At 38.3% G+C, this 18,142-nt stretch overlaps 1 protein-coding gene across 2 annotated transcripts in view; it reads right to left on the bottom strand.

Annotated features, from left to right (window-relative positions):
* Nucleotides 1–11,181: 11,181 nt before the first annotated feature.
* Nucleotides 11,182–18,142, bottom strand: part of LOC111875021 (platelet binding protein GspB) — a 187,115-nt gene continuing 180,154 nt past the window's right edge. Inside the window, exons 18-19 of one of the 2 annotated variants that reach the window (XM_033755689.1) lie at nucleotides 15,547–15,570; nucleotides 11,182–13,232 (exon numbers count right to left, since the gene is read on the bottom strand). In XM_033755689.1, the coding sequence (XP_033611580.1) occupies nucleotides 12,900–13,232; nucleotides 15,547–15,570 (357 nt within the window). In that variant the 3' untranslated portion in view covers nucleotides 11,182–12,899. The remainder of the gene's footprint in view (nucleotides 13,233–15,546; nucleotides 15,571–18,142) is intronic. The other variant, XM_033755691.1, reaches the window with a different exon arrangement.

Below are 18,142 nucleotides of genomic sequence, written 5' to 3'. Positions count from 1 at the left end.
TGTTGTTGTAGATGATTGTGCTGAAAGATTTTCCTCATAGCTTCAATCCTCGCAGTCTCTGCCATCTGTGAATTCCAAATTAGAATACAAAGTCCAAGATAAAAGAATATTATACTGCAGCATTTTGTTTCACTGCATATTGTTACGCTTTGCCATCACTGGTGCAACTTTGTTGATATTAATATTAACACTTCAGCATACTTTAATTTATACATCTGATGATGGCCAGTTAAGCTGAAACATGTAGTGTTGTATAATGAGAAGAGAAGACATTGAGGTGTGAATATTGTGTTGACGAAGTTGCGCAAAGACGGAAAGGAGTAAGAACATGAAGTTATAAGTGAGACATGTAATGGCCAAATATGGACAATCTTACCTGTTATGAGTCTCATCTGATTTGCTGTTCTTTTTTGTGAATCAGTACATGTCGCTGTCAGTTTCGCATCAAATAGCAGGATGTCTGGTGACTAATGAATTGGAAACATAATTGTGGCCTGAGGTACTGGAAAAAATCACAATAAATGCAGACAATAGCTGGTGTCCCAGCTGAGATTTGAACTGGGCACTCATATATAAGTATTCAGTGTTATAACTACACACAGACCAAGGGAGTTTGAGAACAGGGTGCTAGGGAGAATATTCGGACTGAAGAGGGATGAAGTGACAGGAGGTTTGAGAAAACTGCATAATGAGGAGCTTCATAACTTGTACACTTCGTCAAGTATAAGGAGAATGATCAAGTCAAGGAGGATGAGGTGGGCAGGGAGTGTAGCACAAATGGGGGCGAAGAAGAATGCATATAGAATTTTGGTGGGAATGCCAGGAGGGAAGAGTCGACTAGGAAAACCAAGATGTAAGTGGGTGGATAATATTAAAAATGGGTCTTAGACAGGATGGGGTGGTATGGACTGGATTCATCTACTCAAATAGGGACTAGTGGGAGGCTTTTGTGAACACTGTAATATGAACCTCTTGTTTCAATAAAACACTGGGACATTCCTGAGTAGCTGCTCAAGTGGTGGCTTGTAAAGAAGGGCTCAGCTCCATGGAGTTACTTAGTGTTACCACTACACCAATGTGCTTAGTGTCCCTGAATTAGATACACAATCATATGCCAAATATTTAATCACAGGCATGCATGCTGCTGGCTAATACAGTTACAAAAATGACTTACTTATATGTTCCTTTGGGAATTTAAAAAGGATTAAGAAAAACACAGTTAAATGTCATCGAAGTTTTCTATTTTATATATTTTAAAAATGCAGTTTTTTTAATCATTATTTTAAAATCAAGTGTTCACATTTGAGTTTCCATTCACTTATGAGGCATCCACGCTTTGCTGTCTCAACCTCTGAGCAACACCTCTTGGGAATGGCTGGGTCCTCCAGAACACAAACTCACACGATAAAGACCAGAATTGAGATGCATAAAAATCACTTGAGATCTTGGGGTTCTCATTCCAGAATGTGACACTGTCTAGTACAGGTACCTCTCTACCAAACTAAATGACATCACATCCCAGAATACATTAACCTTCATAAGAAACATGCTTCACACTGAATCCCAAATTTGTTTAAAATAAACAAGGTATTCACACAATTATTAAAAAACTAAGTTGAGGCACTTCAGCCTTGGGGAGGCAATAGTGCTCAGCTTTTATGTCCACCCACTTAAATTATGATATGGCTTACAATATACACTTCACACTCATTAACAACAGTTTACAACAAGTTAATTATGAGTTTTTTTTAATATGAACATGAATTCCAAGTGAAAAACTTAGCAACATTAACCTTCTTGAGTCTACTGGGATGCACATATCCAACAGATAACTCTGTTGTCTCTTAGTATATAAATGTTCCACAAATGCACACATTCCTGTCTTTTTGTGTCAGCTATGAATCTAGTTCCAAAAAAAGTGTTAATACAGATATCTAACTCTAGAAAAAAATTTTCAGATATGATTTTTCAAAATCAGACATGAAAGTTTAAGGAAAGTTGGTCAAGCTGCTATTAGGAACTCAAAGCAGTGATTAATAGACTTGAAAGGATTCTAACGATGGTGTATGCTGTACAGAAATATTAGGCTTATTTCGGACTCTATCCATTGTCTGGTATATATAAGACAAAAACCCACATTTCAGAGACTGGATCTGTCTCCATTCTCAGGTGGATGGGGCAGGATAGACCTACTCAGTTGGGCCTGTTAGAAAGAGCTAATGATTGAGACTAGTTCTTTCTAACTGGCCCAACTGAATAAGTCTATCCTGCCCCATCCACTTCGGTTTCCCCTGCCAATCTTCATTCCACAAAATTCTCCATCATCACAATCACCCGGGACAGGGTACAATAGGCCAGTCAGTGGCCGCCGTGCCAAATGGACCCAATTGGCCTNCCCCCCACTAAGCAAATTAAAAAAAAAAAACACCAGAGGATCATTAAATCTGATTGCTTCTCACATATCTGTATTAACACTCCGGCTGCCAACCCCTGCCATAGACCTACATGCTAGAAATGCAAAGGCTACCTGGTGAAAAGTCCTCACAAAGAAAAATCCACAATACTTCCTGAGATTATTTTCAAAAGACCACAGATATAGGTGACATGAAAGCCTGTCTTTTCTCTAAACATCAATATATCATATTTGATACCATCTGTTGAAAGAAATGCTGTACTACGTAATTAACACTAGGTTGATATTTTCAGCAGTGGCAGTTATAATATAAGTATGCCAAACAAATTCAATTGACTTTTGGCATGCAAAGGGCCAACTCCTCTAAAAGGGAACAAGTAAATGTGGACTTATAGTGAATTGAATTTTTCTCTTCATACCCACCATCCGTTAAGTCTGGTTTTGGATAACAACTATATGTCTAGAATGTTCATGACCACAACTTGTACTTACCTTAGTCAAACAGCAAAATCGTCTTACCATCAGTATAATTTTAATACTTTCATTTGTAATCTTCACGAAACATAATTACAATGATCAAGTCAAGAGTGATGAGACAGGTAGGGCATGCAGCATGCACGGGGTAGAAGAGGAATGCATATAGGGTTTTGTTGGGAAAGCCAGAAAGAGACCACTAGAAATATCTAGATGTAGGTGGGAGGATAACATTAAGATGAATATTGGAGAAATAGTATGGAATAGACTGGATCATCTGGCTGAGGACAGGGACCAGTGGAGGGCTCTTGTGAACACAGAAATGAACCATCATGTTCCATAAAATGCTGGGAAATTCTTTTAAAGAAGGACTTAGGGCCATGAAGTCAGTTGGTTAATTGATCTGACTAGAAACATATATAACCAAACACCATTTCACAGTTTTTCACATAAAGATCTCATTTGCACATTCTGAAAGGAATTATCAAAGTTCTGGTTTGGGATGTATGACTTGTCCTCTTATCCACATCAAGTTGCCACAGTTCTTCGCTTGGATTTGAAATAAATAATGTAACTTACACATACAACAGTCAGCTGATCTGCATTCTTCCTTTGATGAACTGCAGCTTGTAAGAATATTATACCAAGCAACATGTATGAGTTTGGGTTCTGTTGTCTTTTCCTAGCAGATCAACATTTTCCACAAGCAGTTAACAAATTTACTGCCATGTCCTCACACTTGGATTTCACTTGTTGGGTCAGCCGTTTCACCACATATGTGATTCTGAACTTAGTATATCTGAAGCAGAAGCAAAACAGAACAGATGTAAAGCATGCAAGGTTAAAGTTCCCACAACATTGGGTATGAAGACTGCCATCATCTGGAACACAACACTGTGCATTCTGGAAGAAGCTCACTGGAATTTTGGAGGAACATATTACCTATATCGTCAAGATCGAGCAGTAAACCAAGCAACAGAGCACTAGTGGCTTGCTTGGCTTACTCTGCAGCCCTAAAGATGGGAGCAGTACATCCCTCCAAAAAGTTGTGAAACTTATACCAGACTGCATGGTGTCACAACCCAGACATGAATATTTACGTGAAAAGCAGTCAAAAACCACTCCATATGGAGAATCTTCTGAGATTTGACAAACTAAATTTAGAAGTTTCTCTGATTCTGAGAGCTGTCTGTGGAAGAAAATGACATTTGCGTGCAGAGTGGGAACAGCCCAACATCACTTGCTAGGGCTGGCACTGGCAAGCAGTAAACTGCAACCTATCAGGCAGTGGGATCGACAGCAATTATGTTAATGCCATTTCGACAGGCATGGCATTTTCCAGGAGCATACCCACAAGGGAAGAGGCTGCTACAGAAACCAAACTCTACACGGGAGGATTTAGCAGCAAAAGTTGTTGGCATCTGTTCAATTATATCTGAGTAATTCACAGAACTTTACTAATCCAAATGTTTACAAGCCATAATGTATACCTAAAACTAGATTTGGGAAAAATCAGTTCAGCTGGCTTCTGGGTAACAAGCCTCTCTTTCAATATTCAGGCCAGCAAACAGCGAGTTATTATTGTCATGACAAATGACAAGCTGCTTTGTTCCTCCCCTCTGCCAGGAAGCACATTAGTTATTACTCATTATGATAGATGGCAGAGTGAACCTACAGAGTAATGTGAACTCTGAACCACAGCAAAGCCTGATATTCACAAAGTTCTGGGCTTTGTATCATGGGGGAGAGGGAAAGAATAAAGAAGCATCTTCAATAATTATGATTATTATTTTGGATATTATCAGTTATCTTGAGATTTTGGGAGCAAAACATTCTAGAAACTGAATATGTTCCTGTCACTGGATGTAAGGGAGGAAAACTTCCTACTCATTGGAATCCATTAGAAAGAGCTAGTCTTGGTCACTCATCTGCATGGATTATGCTTCCCCAAATATGGAGGTAGTGGGTATCTCCAAAACGTTATTAAATATCTATCAGACTACACGATACACATTCCATAAGATGAAATCTTCATTTTAATTATCATGGCAAATTTAAAATCTCAGTTCTCCCAACTGCTTTGCCTTCCTAAGTTTAAAAATATTTCACAATCCATTATATGACTAACAATACTGGCAATATTGGTGTTCTTAATTATATGAAATACTGAAGATTACTTCTGTTATCTGGCCAGCCTGATTACTGTCGGAGAAGTAATAAAGCAATAAAGAAGTCATTACATACAATCAAATAACGTGTGATGTGTGGAACACAAGTAGCACCACAAAGTAAGTTTGTACTGCAGTATATATCTATAAAATTACCATAAAGCTTACTCATACATATCTGAATAGCTTATTTCAAACAAAATAATATAATCACAGCTGACAAAATATACAGTACACTATTATACAATAAATATGATTATAGCGGTATATGAGACTTGCCCTTATTTTTTTTTATGGCATGTATCTCACATAAAAATTCAGTAGATAGGAATGCTTACTCCTACAGTTGTTTTGTAATCAGTAAAGGCAATACAGATCATACTGTACAGTAGATTTAAGTAAATATGCTGTGTTGTTTGTTGACATCATTATGAACATAAATCCACAACTTACACTGAGAAACACTGTGACAATTACAAGAATGCATATGCATGAATTTTTTGGAATGTAGTATTCATATATTCAAAATAAATACAGAAAACATAATATTACTTTTTTCTCCTAATGGTGGCTACATATCACTGACAATGTACGAAGAGCAAGGCAGTGTTCATAACAGGGATCACTTCAATCCCTGGTTTTGTGTTATGCCTCTTTATTGATTTCCTATCTTAGAATCACAAATCTTGAAGAAATAAGTCACAACTAACTTAACTTCTGCTTTTATCAATCATTTACATCATATTTTACATTGGTCTCTCAATTCTGGCATTTCAGTGTGCTATAATGACTGAAACATTTGCAACAAGATAGTAATGACTGACTGACTGACTCTCAGGTTATTAAAGTATACAAGTGTCTAGCATAGACAGTTACGATTTCCATTTTTATTGTTATATCTAATAGTACGTTGCATCTGCTGGCAGTTTCTATGCAGTACGCATTCAGGAGATATTTGGGAATTTTCTTCCTGCATTTGAAATACTTTGATTAATAGCTAAAAGCAGTGATCCTTTTTAGCCACATACTGGCAGACTTTGCAAAATCACATATCTTCTGGTGCATTGCATGCATCAGTCTTGAGGCTAAAATTGAGTTTGAGAGTACCAGCAAACATATTTTTAGAAAAAGAGCACTGGTTACAAATAATGGTGAAAGATGGCAACTGGGAAAATCAGATTAAGTGTTTTAACTACCCAGTCAGCTCAGTACAATTATAAGCCTCAGTTTTGCTGTAAAGGAACAGGAGACAATGAAGAATATGCAGGCAACTGTGAATTCAGAATTGTTCATAATTTTTAACCCTTTCAGTGACATGAATTTATATTGATAAATCATAACTTTATTTACCTTTCAGGCAGTTCAGATATCAGTCAAGTTTAACAGTAAATGCAGAGGAAAGCCTTTTTACACACCCAGTCACACATGTTTGTAGTTCCTATAGACATCAATATGTAAATATAAGAATTTTCAATACTTATAAAATTTTGTAGACATATTTCATTCATATTATCTGTGTATTTGAGTATACAATATAGTTTGTTGAGATATTATCCAGTAAATACATTTCAATAATTCATTTAAAGTGGAGTATTATTTGTATTTGTCAATTGGGTTTCCAACGATGGATCTCTCTTATTTTGTCACCAAGATCACCAAAATAGCCTGCTCAACCCTCACATGCTATAGCCTGTGAAAGAACAATGGACAGCCTACTTGTTATGCATTTCATTTTAATGGTAGGGATATATTATTTAATTTCTCAGCCTTTAAATATGGAGGCACTAGCATCCATGCTCTTGATATGAAGTGAAGCCCTTACTTTGTGTCAAAAGATTCTGGGGGTGGCATGAATCAGTATGCACCAAAATTTGATCTGAGGTTCTCACAGTGGTGAGTATGATGGTTACCAGAGTGAGCTGCTGTGTAATCTGATGGTTTGTTTCTTTGTTTGCTTACTGGACTTACTCCTCAACTCTGATGATGGAAGTAGTATATTCCTCAGACAGTAAAATTTTACCAGATTGCATGGCATCACATCCATAGAGGACAATACCCTTTGTAGCCACACCATGAGAACGTCAAATCTCATGTCAATGTTAGTGTCTTCAGGGATGCGATGTAGTGGAAGCTCGCAGAAAGTTCTGCTTTGGAGGTACCTGTTGCCTCCATCTTCAGGACAGAAGAGTAAGCCTCTCTTTATTTTTTTTAATGCTAGTGGGGTGACACTAAGTCCCTTGTACTGCAGCCACTTCTGGGCTATTGTACCAGCCCAAGATGATAGGTGAGGGTGATTGTGGAACAATTGGTGGAATGAAGATTGGCAGGGGAAACCGAAGTACTCTCAGAAAACCTGCCCAACGCCACTTTGTTCACCACAAATCCCACTTGATCAGACCTAGGATTGGACCTAGGCCGCCACTGTCGGAAGCCAGCTACTAACCACTTGAGTTATGGCCCGGCCAAGCCTCTCTTAGTCCATGATATATATACAGTGTCCATCTTGCAGTGCATCCACTTTTACCTGTCACTTCACAACATGTTTCGGCACCATAGTGCCATCATCAGGTGCTCCATTTACACTAATCTATTGCACTGCTTGCCATTATGTCAATGTAAAATTATTTCAAAAGTATTTTAAAATATTCGTCAGTTATAATAAATTTTTTTGTACTAAAATCTTGTTAATATATTCATCTTATCTGTTCGAATTCAAAACCCGCGCATGGTTCCTCCACTATGGGAGTCATTCCTCTTATATGCCGTGTTTATCATGTCTTGTGATGTGTGTTCCCTTTTTGGCTGCGGGCGTTGTCCCATGTGGATTGACCTACCACCCCTCCATTATCATCATCTCCCTCCTGCTCCTCCTGCTTCATATCTCCCTTTCTGCTTGGTGATGCAAAGTTGCATCTGCATTCAGTGTAGCTGTCCTATTGCCTGAGCCTATAAGCATGCCCTTCTGGGTGTTATTTGCTTGGGGTGACTCTTTGACCCTGAAGATGGATGCAGTGCATTCTTTTGAAATGTTGAATTTCTAGTGAACTACATGGCAGTACATCCCAGGAGATGGTAATTTTCATAGTCACCACTGTGATAATTTCAAATTGAACAAAGAACTTAATAGTTACGAAATCAGCTGCTGGCTGCCCAAGACATTACTGGTGGCTGCACATAGCAGCCACGCTTGACAGCGGCTGAACTAACAGCGCAGTATTTTCGCAGATGGTACAGATCCAGATGCAATGGAAATGCTGTGTATTCCATCAGGCCATTTTACTGCAAGTGATTCAGTGTACTTTGTACAGTACAGCAGGCCATATGAAACAGCTTTCTATTTTCACAACAACAGAGGCTCTTATTTATAAAGTTCCAAGCAACATGCCTCTTAAACCAATTCTAAAGGTTTCTGATGATGATGTACTATATTTAGTGTTCCTAACTTTCTCAACTTCATCATGCAATATTCTGGACAGAACACATCGTCTCTAGAACATGTTCTTCTGTCCTCAGTTGAGGCGTACCTCCACTCTTTAGAACTGACTCCTTCTAATGGACCCAACAGAGTAGGTTACTCCTCATTTGAGGACATGATCTCAATCAGTTCCCACAATATTCTGTTTTCATTTAGAACAACAGATGATGGATGAAGTACAGTAAGCTACAAATATCAAACACCCTTTTTAACAATTGCATGTTATCATTTCAAAAAGTATGTTCTTTACCGTTGCATGGTGACAGATTTAGGTAATTGATAAGAGTGCTGCATTCCTAGTTCCTCCAGGCAAATAAGCAAAAATAACCTGAAACACATTAACTGCCAATCATAAACATTTTCTTGTGTCAGCTCAAAAAATGGATGTTAGAAGACCAGTTCTTATACCTTTAAGTTTTAAAACTGATACCGTCACCTGTCTTTGTGTGTTCCCACATCCTCTAACGTTTTGGATTTACTCTTTTCTTTTAACTGATCAGTATGTTTGTTTATACAGGTTCCACTGTTCTACAAATTTACTATATTTGCTATCAGACATCTAACATCAACATCAACTGAAAGATACTACTATGTATTTCTTCAGAAGCACGTATTCCTACAATTCATTAACGAGAAAAACATCTGATATCCAACATGTCTGAACAGGATATAACCATCTGCTCCCACATCCATCCAACTTATCATTCATAACCATCTCTTTTTGTTTGTTGTTTAACAGTGCTTTCAGTACCAAGACTATGCAGTGTCAGATGGTAAGACAGCTGACAAATTGCAAACAATTTGGATAGAAGAGGTTGTGGCCTAAACAAGGTAATATCATGGCATTTGCCTAAAGGGACTGAGAAAAAACATGAAAAACCTCAGTCAGGATCATCAGGGACCCAGTCAATATTCAAACTGATTATCTTCTAGATACAATTCTAAAGCATTACCTCTTGACCATCAATTCAATCAATTTCATCTTACCTCCTTCTTCATCCAGTACAGTTTACATTCTATATGGGCCAATGGATGAAAAGCCTCCAATCTCTTCCTCCTCCTAATAATATTTCTCTTCCAGTTTCTTGCTAGCTCCTCTCTTCCCTCCTGATGCCCTCAGATACTTGGCTAGACTGTCTTGTTCTGGGTGAAATGCCCTGATACTTGGCTAGACTGTCTTGTTCTGGGTTAAATGCTCTCAGATACTTGACTAGACTGTCTTGTTCTGGGTTAAATTCCCTTAGGTGCTTGGCTAGATTGTCTTCTTCTGGGTTAAATGCCCCAGATACTTGGCTAGACTGTCTTGTTCTGGGTTAAATACACAGTAAGGAACTGAGTGCTGGGCTCACACACAGCATCGCTACACTGAGAAAGCCTAACAGGAGCCCAGATAATGCTGACCAGTTGGATTCTGATGAGACTATGATAAGCCCAGCAAGAATGGATATGAATAAAGTTTTCACAATAACAAAATGCCACAGAAACGTCACTCTTGCTCCATAGTTTGGGGGTGGGGCAGAGGTTCAAATATTGGTTCAGTGATAAGTTATACTGCTTGAGGTTTCTAGAGATTTTTTGACTCTCTATACACACATTCTGTGATAGCACGTTAAAAGAGACCGTGGCTGCTTCCCTTTTCCTTTCAAATTCATCTTTCATTATCATTCTACTCTTCATTACTATATAACTAATGCAATAGACGAATCATTAAAGACTAAAAAACAAACATATTTTATTTGATGGTACATACCCTCAACAGTCCTTATATATAAAAGGCTAATATTTCCTAACCTGTCATTGTTTGTGTTAGCAAGTAGTTATGAACATGAGCAGAAGACTGTAGCAATAAATGTCTGTCAATATTGCTCCTTTGCCAAAAGCAAGTTCATAGCTTTCCTATAGATAGCAGCACTGTTTGGTGTGTACTGTTATTGTACCATGTTTAGTATTTCTGCATAAATGTATGTGTTTCCAGAACTTACTGAATTCATTGTATGCATATTCGGTAATATCATGAACTCATGGTCTCCCTTAAGGGCTCTAATAAATACAACTGGAACAAAGCCGATAACTGCAACAATTTCTTGGTGCATTTTCAATGGCCTTCATGCTAGTCGCATAACAAGGGGATAACCAAATACAGTTATTTGTTTCCGTGACAGCATATATGAAACATGCTTTTTTTTTTTTTGGCTCCATGTGTGTAGGCCTTCAGAAATAGTGCTTAAATCCACTAGACACTTGAAAACCACTCAATATACATGCAGTTTGATGCTAAGCATGTACTTGACACTGGTCTCTAACTCGCCTGTAGCAAGTAGATGAGCACACCTGGTGCCCATAATTTGAGGTTAAATATGTACCATTAACTTGCTTGTGGTACATGAATGAGCACAACTGTTGTTCTGAAGCAGTGACATGAAATCCTTATCTATGGTATATAAATGAGAACCTCTGTGTTACCATATTGACCTAATCCTTCCAGCCACACTAGGCCCTGGGGTTTACTCAGCCTCTAACAGAAATGAGTACCAGGAATTAATTAAATAATTTTCCTGGGCAGTAAAGTGCAGCCAGCGCGTAAGGCTGACAACCTTACCACCATCTTTGAGCCGATTGTCTAGATAGTGTGGGACCCTCAACGTCTCACAACTCTATGGGCCTTCACATCCTGGTACAAGGATAGCTTTACTTACTTTACTGTGTTACCATATTAGAATTCCAATAAATATAGAGTATTTTCTTTCACAGAGAGAATTTCCTGTTATATGAAACACTGACATGAATATGAACATCAAATGAATACTTGAGGTGACACACAAATTGGATTACTTGTAGAATCTGGTTAACAACAGCTGACATTTTGAATAAATCACTGTTAACAGTTACACGACTCTTGGTAGTATTAATAATGAGAATAATAATAATAGTAATAATAACACAAATATTAAGATATTCTGGTCCTTTTCAGTACATAAAATAGCAAAACCAGTTCCTCATTGCACACTCATGCATGCAAATATATAAGGTACATTTATTTATTACAAATGGTGAACAGAGAAATTGCCATAACAATAAACACAGCTTACTCCAAAAGAATGAAAGAATGGACAAGATTTACAGGTAGTACAGAAGGAAAACTTTCATACCTACTGAAGAAAAATACTGTCCTCCAACAAAGAGTGGTAAGTAGAAATGGTCATCCTTGATTCTCTGTTGTCCTTTTATGAGCATTAGTGTACCAACAGAAATGGTAAGAGTTGGAGGGTCATCCAACAATCATACTGATATCTTCCTGCCTGCACAGTACATGTGGTGCCTAGCCTTCTTTTCACTGGAGAATAGTAAACTTGTTCAGTCATTGCTGCTCTAAGCTTCATTCACTCTATTTACTGACAAAAGAATTATGCACTTTACTTCACACTGATACACTTATCAGTATTAAATACAGCAAATCTTGCCCAGACTCTCTGTATGGAGAAAAAAGTTCTTAGAACTTACAATGACCTGCAGGAATTATATGATCATCAGCTCCAGAGTAAATTGGAGTGAAATGAAAATTGTTTCCATTTTTAAGACAAAGGAATATGGGTTAGTATTTCTGATATTTCACACTGCCCCAAAAGACAGGCTGTGTGACAGTATAGGCTAATCAAGCAGACGCCTGAGGCAGCACGATTTTATAGATGGCACACTTCACAAACCCCGTTTATTTTGATTTTTGTTGAATTAATATTAATTTATGCTGTTCTTCTGCTCATTTTATGACAAGTAATTGGAAATATGAACATCTTATGTAACAACTTAAATCAAACTGTTTTAAGAATTATGACACCAACAGTATTTGTCAGAGAGTCTGGAAATTCTATGTTACTAATTGCAAAGAAGTAAAATTTGAGATTCACATGACAGTGATTATGAAGTCTACTGTCTTCTGGGATGTGATGCCATGAAGTCTGGTAATTATTTACCCACTGTTACTGAGGAAAGCCCTGTAGATGGAGGCAGCATGTTCCTCTGAAATGCCGGTTGAATTTCAATGAACAACATGGCACTATATCCCAGAAGACAGTACTCTTCATAACCACTGGTGTCAGAACCTCAAATCCTAAATAAATACCGTGATTCCTGAAAGTAAATACTGTAATCCATTAGGGTTCTGTAGAAAATGAATAACATCTGTTGAAGAAAATGTTAAATATTTTAATGACTGGGATTGTGCAAGCTTTTGTTAGCACCAGGGCAGTGTACTCTTTTAAGTAGTGGCCACCATCAACCCATTTGATAAAATTTTAAAATGTGCAGGCATGAAAACATGACCATATAATTCCCAGCTTAGGCTCCTACTATGGCTAGCCTGTAGGCCCAGTTAGACAGGTGTGATAGTGACTGCATCTATGTCACCTATGGACTTGACGCGCCGGTGGTGGTGTCTCTTCTTCACCCTCGATGGAGGATGTCGGCAGTGATCCCCAACTCTTGAGGGTGATGATCCCCGCCCATGATAGGGTGGCGGTGAGGATCGGCAGCTGAAATTAACAACTGATGAACTGTTTTCTGATGAGGAAGAAGGCGAGGCAACATAGTAGTTGCTGCTGCTGCTGGTCTGTGAGTCCCGATCTCGATTATCTCGTTCCCTCTCTTGCCTGGATGAGTGCGAGTCTTGGCGGAGTTTCAGTCCTAAGACTCTACTCAGTGAACCCTGAAAATCAGTGGCCATACATTATCACTACAAGATTATTATCTTCTGGAATGTCATGCCATGTATTTTTTGTGGATTATTTTATGACACCATCAGTACCTGGACTACACAAAATAAAATGGTAGGATGACAGATGAATGATGTATTTAAAAGGATCTGGAAGAAGTGTTTGTGGCCTGGTCAACACATTATCCTAACGTTTGTCTGGAGTGGCTTTGGAACACTACTTAAAACTTCATTCAGGGTAACCAAAGGTCCTGGCTGAGATTCAAACAACGTGAATATTGGTTTGGAGAATTACTTGCTGTGTCAACCTCCTTCACGGAACACAGTACAGTCTGTTTGAGAGTTACCAACATTTTGGAGGAAACTGTTGCCTCCATCTTGGATGTAGAGAAGGGAAGAAAGAAGTGAGGGCCACAACTGAATCAATAGGTGCAATGAAAGGGCATATGTGCAAAGAGATGCAAAAGGTAGCCAAGAAGGTAAACATAGTAAAGACACAAAGTAAAAGTGAAATTGTCCTTGTACCTATTTAATTACCATTCCATGAAGATATATGGGAAGTGGAGGTATAGCTCCATGCATTTGTAACCTCGATACTAAATGGAGGTAAGTACTCAGCTCCACGCCCTGGCTACTTTACTCATGGTAAACACTAGGACAGGAGGTTGGGTGGCCCCAGAACTAATCTGAACACTGTGAAGACCAGCAAAACCTCTTGCCTTTGACTGGAATGGAACCCAGACATAAAGGACAAATATCTAATAAAACTGTTTACTTCCATCTATAAATGTATTCTTCTTAAGGGTCAGAGGTTCCCATTCACTTTACAAGACCACTTGCTTGTTCTTATCCAAGCCTTGGACCAACTTTCCTTATGTAACTGAGAGCATAGCCATCTGCTTTCACACTGGTTTCTTGCCCAGCTTATTTGACCCTGAAGATGGAGGCTACACATTCCTCAGAAACATCGGCTGACTTTAACAGACTGCATGGTGTTATATCCCAGAAGATATAACTCTTGGTTCTTTTCCCATTAAATGCTTATGGTTGAAAATTTCTGGTATGACATAGTATTATCTGTATATTTATGCGAGATTAGTGGCACTAACGACAAAGGTTATGGAAGACTACTGCCACCTGGCATGAGATGCTGTACATTCTGCTAGACACATACCAATATACTATACTACTTGATGTCACATCTCAGAAGGCAGTAATCTTCTTGTATTTATCTGATGCATATCTGGTTTATTTAATGATGCTTTCAGTATTTTAGATTATGTAGCACCAAATGGGTGATTAGTGAATAATAGAAAGATGTGTATGGTATTGGTCATAGCCTATTTTAAGGCATTCTCCTGTACATACCCCTGCAGGTACCAAGGAGAACCATGAAGAAAGTCAGTCATGATAGATGGTGTCTGGGATTGGATTTGTACTGAAGACCTCCTGTATATGAAGGAGTGCTTTCTTGTAGGTTATGTAAGGACACTATCAGCATCAAGACTAAGCAAAACCTTGGTCAGGATATCTGGTGTCCCGACTGAAATTTGAACTGTGCACAAGTTTAGTGTGTTACCTTTAGACCAACCTGTTGGATAGCAGCAGTGCTAACCACTCCCTGAGTATTTTGTGTCATGTCCAGCAGATGACTTTCACATATATTCACACACAAGGCAAAACACATTTACTGATTGACATAAAATAATCCTAAAGTTACTGTGATATCAATATTTCAATCCTCTTTTTCTTACTGGGGCATTTAGTAGTCGCCTTAACATTTTCCACGCTGGTTCATATATTTCTACTGTAATATTTGTAGTTGGAATGCCACATATAATCAGCTCTGTTTGCTCATCTGTTGTCAAACAAAAAATATGTTTTGATTCAAAAGGTGAGTGTTAAAGTATCATATCATGAATGTAGGATGAAAGGAGCTAAATCTTGCCCAAGGGTGCATTTTATGATCAAAATTTTGTTCCCTGTTTTAGCTAAATTGGAACTACTCTTCCCACTTTGAAAATCTATCTAAGAAGTTCATGAGGAAAATATACATCCCACTTCATATTATGCCAAATTCATATTAGACTAAAATAATTTTGTCTTTAAATAGTTATATGTTATTGGAAGTATGTTTAAAGGAACCTGTCTCTTTGACAACAGACCGAGCATCAGATTCAGTCAGTCAAATTTCCAGGGAGGTCCAATTATGTTTTGTGAGTAAATATTGGAAAATATTTTTTGCACATTTTTCCCAGAGTGAAAAAAAAAATATTGAAATGTTTCATTTGAAGTGAGTTGGCCATACCTGTGAGCTCCTCCAAGATGAAAACTATGAAAAAGAATCGTTACAGCACATTTCATAAGGCTTGACACACCAATCAGATCACAACACTGACAGTATATACACAACATTCATACGAATACATATAAAATGTGCTTACAGAACACTAACACAACAGATAGCATACAGAGGGAACAGCAAATTACACATACAATTTCTTACTTCATTTCAGAGCCACAAAGTAACAACCAAATACAGGATTATTCTATTAGGCCGCACTTTTGAACAGGAAGATCATTATGACCTACTGAAAAGCTATGACCTATGACTTAAGAGATGAAGCACAGTACCTCAGGAACACAAAACCCATATGTCAGTACAACAAAAGTGCAACACAGACCTTCCTCGATGAATGCATTGGTCAACCAGGGCCCCTTGCCTGGCTCCCTCAGATATCTAATTTTACCACAGACTTCTTTCTGTGGGGCTACATCTGGGATCAAGAACGTCAATGCCCTTGATGAACTCCAAGCGAGGATTATCGCAGCTGTTGCTGCAACTAAGATGGGACAGATAGGACACTGTCTGCATTACATGAGGTCATCACACAGAACATTTGGGAAAGTGCAAAATTCAGTACTACATGTTTATTATGCCCTGTCTAAAATATATCTGAGAGTATATCATACCTTGAAAGGCAACCTTACAGAAGAAAAGTCCTTTCTGTTTGCAAGACTTCTGGTATGACAATTTTTAATTCCTACATGTGCTGAAAATAGAATCCAGCAAATTTCTATTCACAGCATAATAATCTAGAAAAGTATCCGATGATGATGATGATGATGATGATGCAACCTCAGAGAGGAAGATTACTGTATTCTGGGTCCCGCAGAAGTCCACTTATGTTTATGAGAACTGAATGGCAAGCAGAGGCTGCTTCTTGCTGGCTTCTTACTTAGCTTACTCTTCAGTTCTGAAGACAGAGGCAGTATGCTTCACCAAAACATCAGTCAATTTCTACCAGACAACATGGAATTACATCCCAGAAGACAGTCACCATTAGGAGAACTTCAAATCCAATCTAAAAAATGTTTCAGGCACAATACACAATGCACTTTGCTTAGACATAAGGTTGTTCAAAAGTGTGATCTAATTTGGAAACGAAGAATACCATTTTCTGGGATGTGGCACCCTGCAGAACTAGGGTAAACAAATGTTTCGGAGGAACGTATCGCCTCCATCTTCAGGGTAGGTGTGCAGGTGGCTGCACGCAGCGTCACATCCCAGAAGACAGCATTCTTTGTAGTCACCACCGTGAAAACCTCAAATATTACATAATTTGGATATATCCTCTATTCTTGTAACATATGTTTTAATTTTACACTCCAGCCAATGCTTAAATTTCTCACAGGTATTTTCATGTGAAATTTTAGATCTAAAATTCTGTATGCTGTCCTTGTTTCTTCCTCGTCTCATCCACCTCATTCCTCTTGATATTGTGACACATAAATCCATCGCTAAACCAACACCTGCAACACACATGGCCAACAATACAGCAGCAGTGTTTTCTTTGTGTCTGTGCAGCTTGCACATGCGCAATGTCACACACAACAGTGCTCAGAAATCATGTGATGTGTTTTCTGTAGGTCCAGCCAGAGTGCCAATGGACTGGCTGGACAGCAATGATGTGACGTATTTTCTGTAGGTCTGTGTCGCGTCTATATAAATGAGCAGGATTCCTAAGCTGAGTAGTATGTGGCCGGAGTATAGTGGTAAGCTGGAGGAGTACAACAAGCAAGCAGTAAGCCTGAGGAGTCCAGGAGGGTTCAGCAGTTGAGAGTACAAGGATGAGAATGGAGCCTGTCCTTAGTGAATTGTGAAGACTGAGTACAGATTAGGGCAGATGAGTACAGAGTGATTGAAGATGAAATAAGAGGAAGACTTCATAGTGATCTGAAATACTAATGAAGACGGAGAATCTTAGTGTGCGTTCATGTCATGATTTATACCCACTTTTTCCAACTTGAAACAGAGTGCTGGATTGCCTGGAACTATTGTTTAAGGACTACACCCACCCTAAAGACCCATTAAACCTAAATTTTTGGCATGGGTGTGCGCAATCTATTTTGTGGCTTTCACTCCCTGTCAAGAAGTCGTAACACTCTCTTATCATGTAATATAAAACATAATTTGTGGCCATGAAGTGCACAAACATCTACACCAAAATGAGCAACTTATTTATTTTGAATATGTCACTTTTTTATCTTAACCAAAGCTACGAGATACTTCAAAAATTAATATCTGAACATGTAAACCATACAATAATATACAGTCTCTTACACGGTGTTGCAAGTATCTCCAAAATATAAATACAATTTAAATGAAACTGGAATCCAAGAAACAGGATTTGAGGTTCTCACAGCAGTGGTTATGAAGAGTTATATCTTCTGTAATACATATAACACTGAGCAGTTGACTGAAAGTCAACTGATATTTTGGAGGAACATACCACCTACATCTTCAGAGTCGATGAGTGATTTTTCTTTTAATTCACTTAGTGGGGGATGGAGTCCAACTGTGTCCACTTGGCTTGGCGGCCACTTATTGGCCTATTGTAGCC

The sequence above is a fragment of the Cryptotermes secundus genome, unplaced genomic scaffold (assembly GCF_002891405.2).
Source record: "Cryptotermes secundus unplaced genomic scaffold, Csec_1.0 scaffold1228, whole genome shotgun sequence".
Taxonomy (NCBI): domain Eukaryota; kingdom Metazoa; phylum Arthropoda; class Insecta; order Blattodea; family Kalotermitidae; genus Cryptotermes; species Cryptotermes secundus.
Note: the sequence above shows the minus strand (reverse complement) of the source record. Positions and strands in the feature narration are given on the sequence as shown.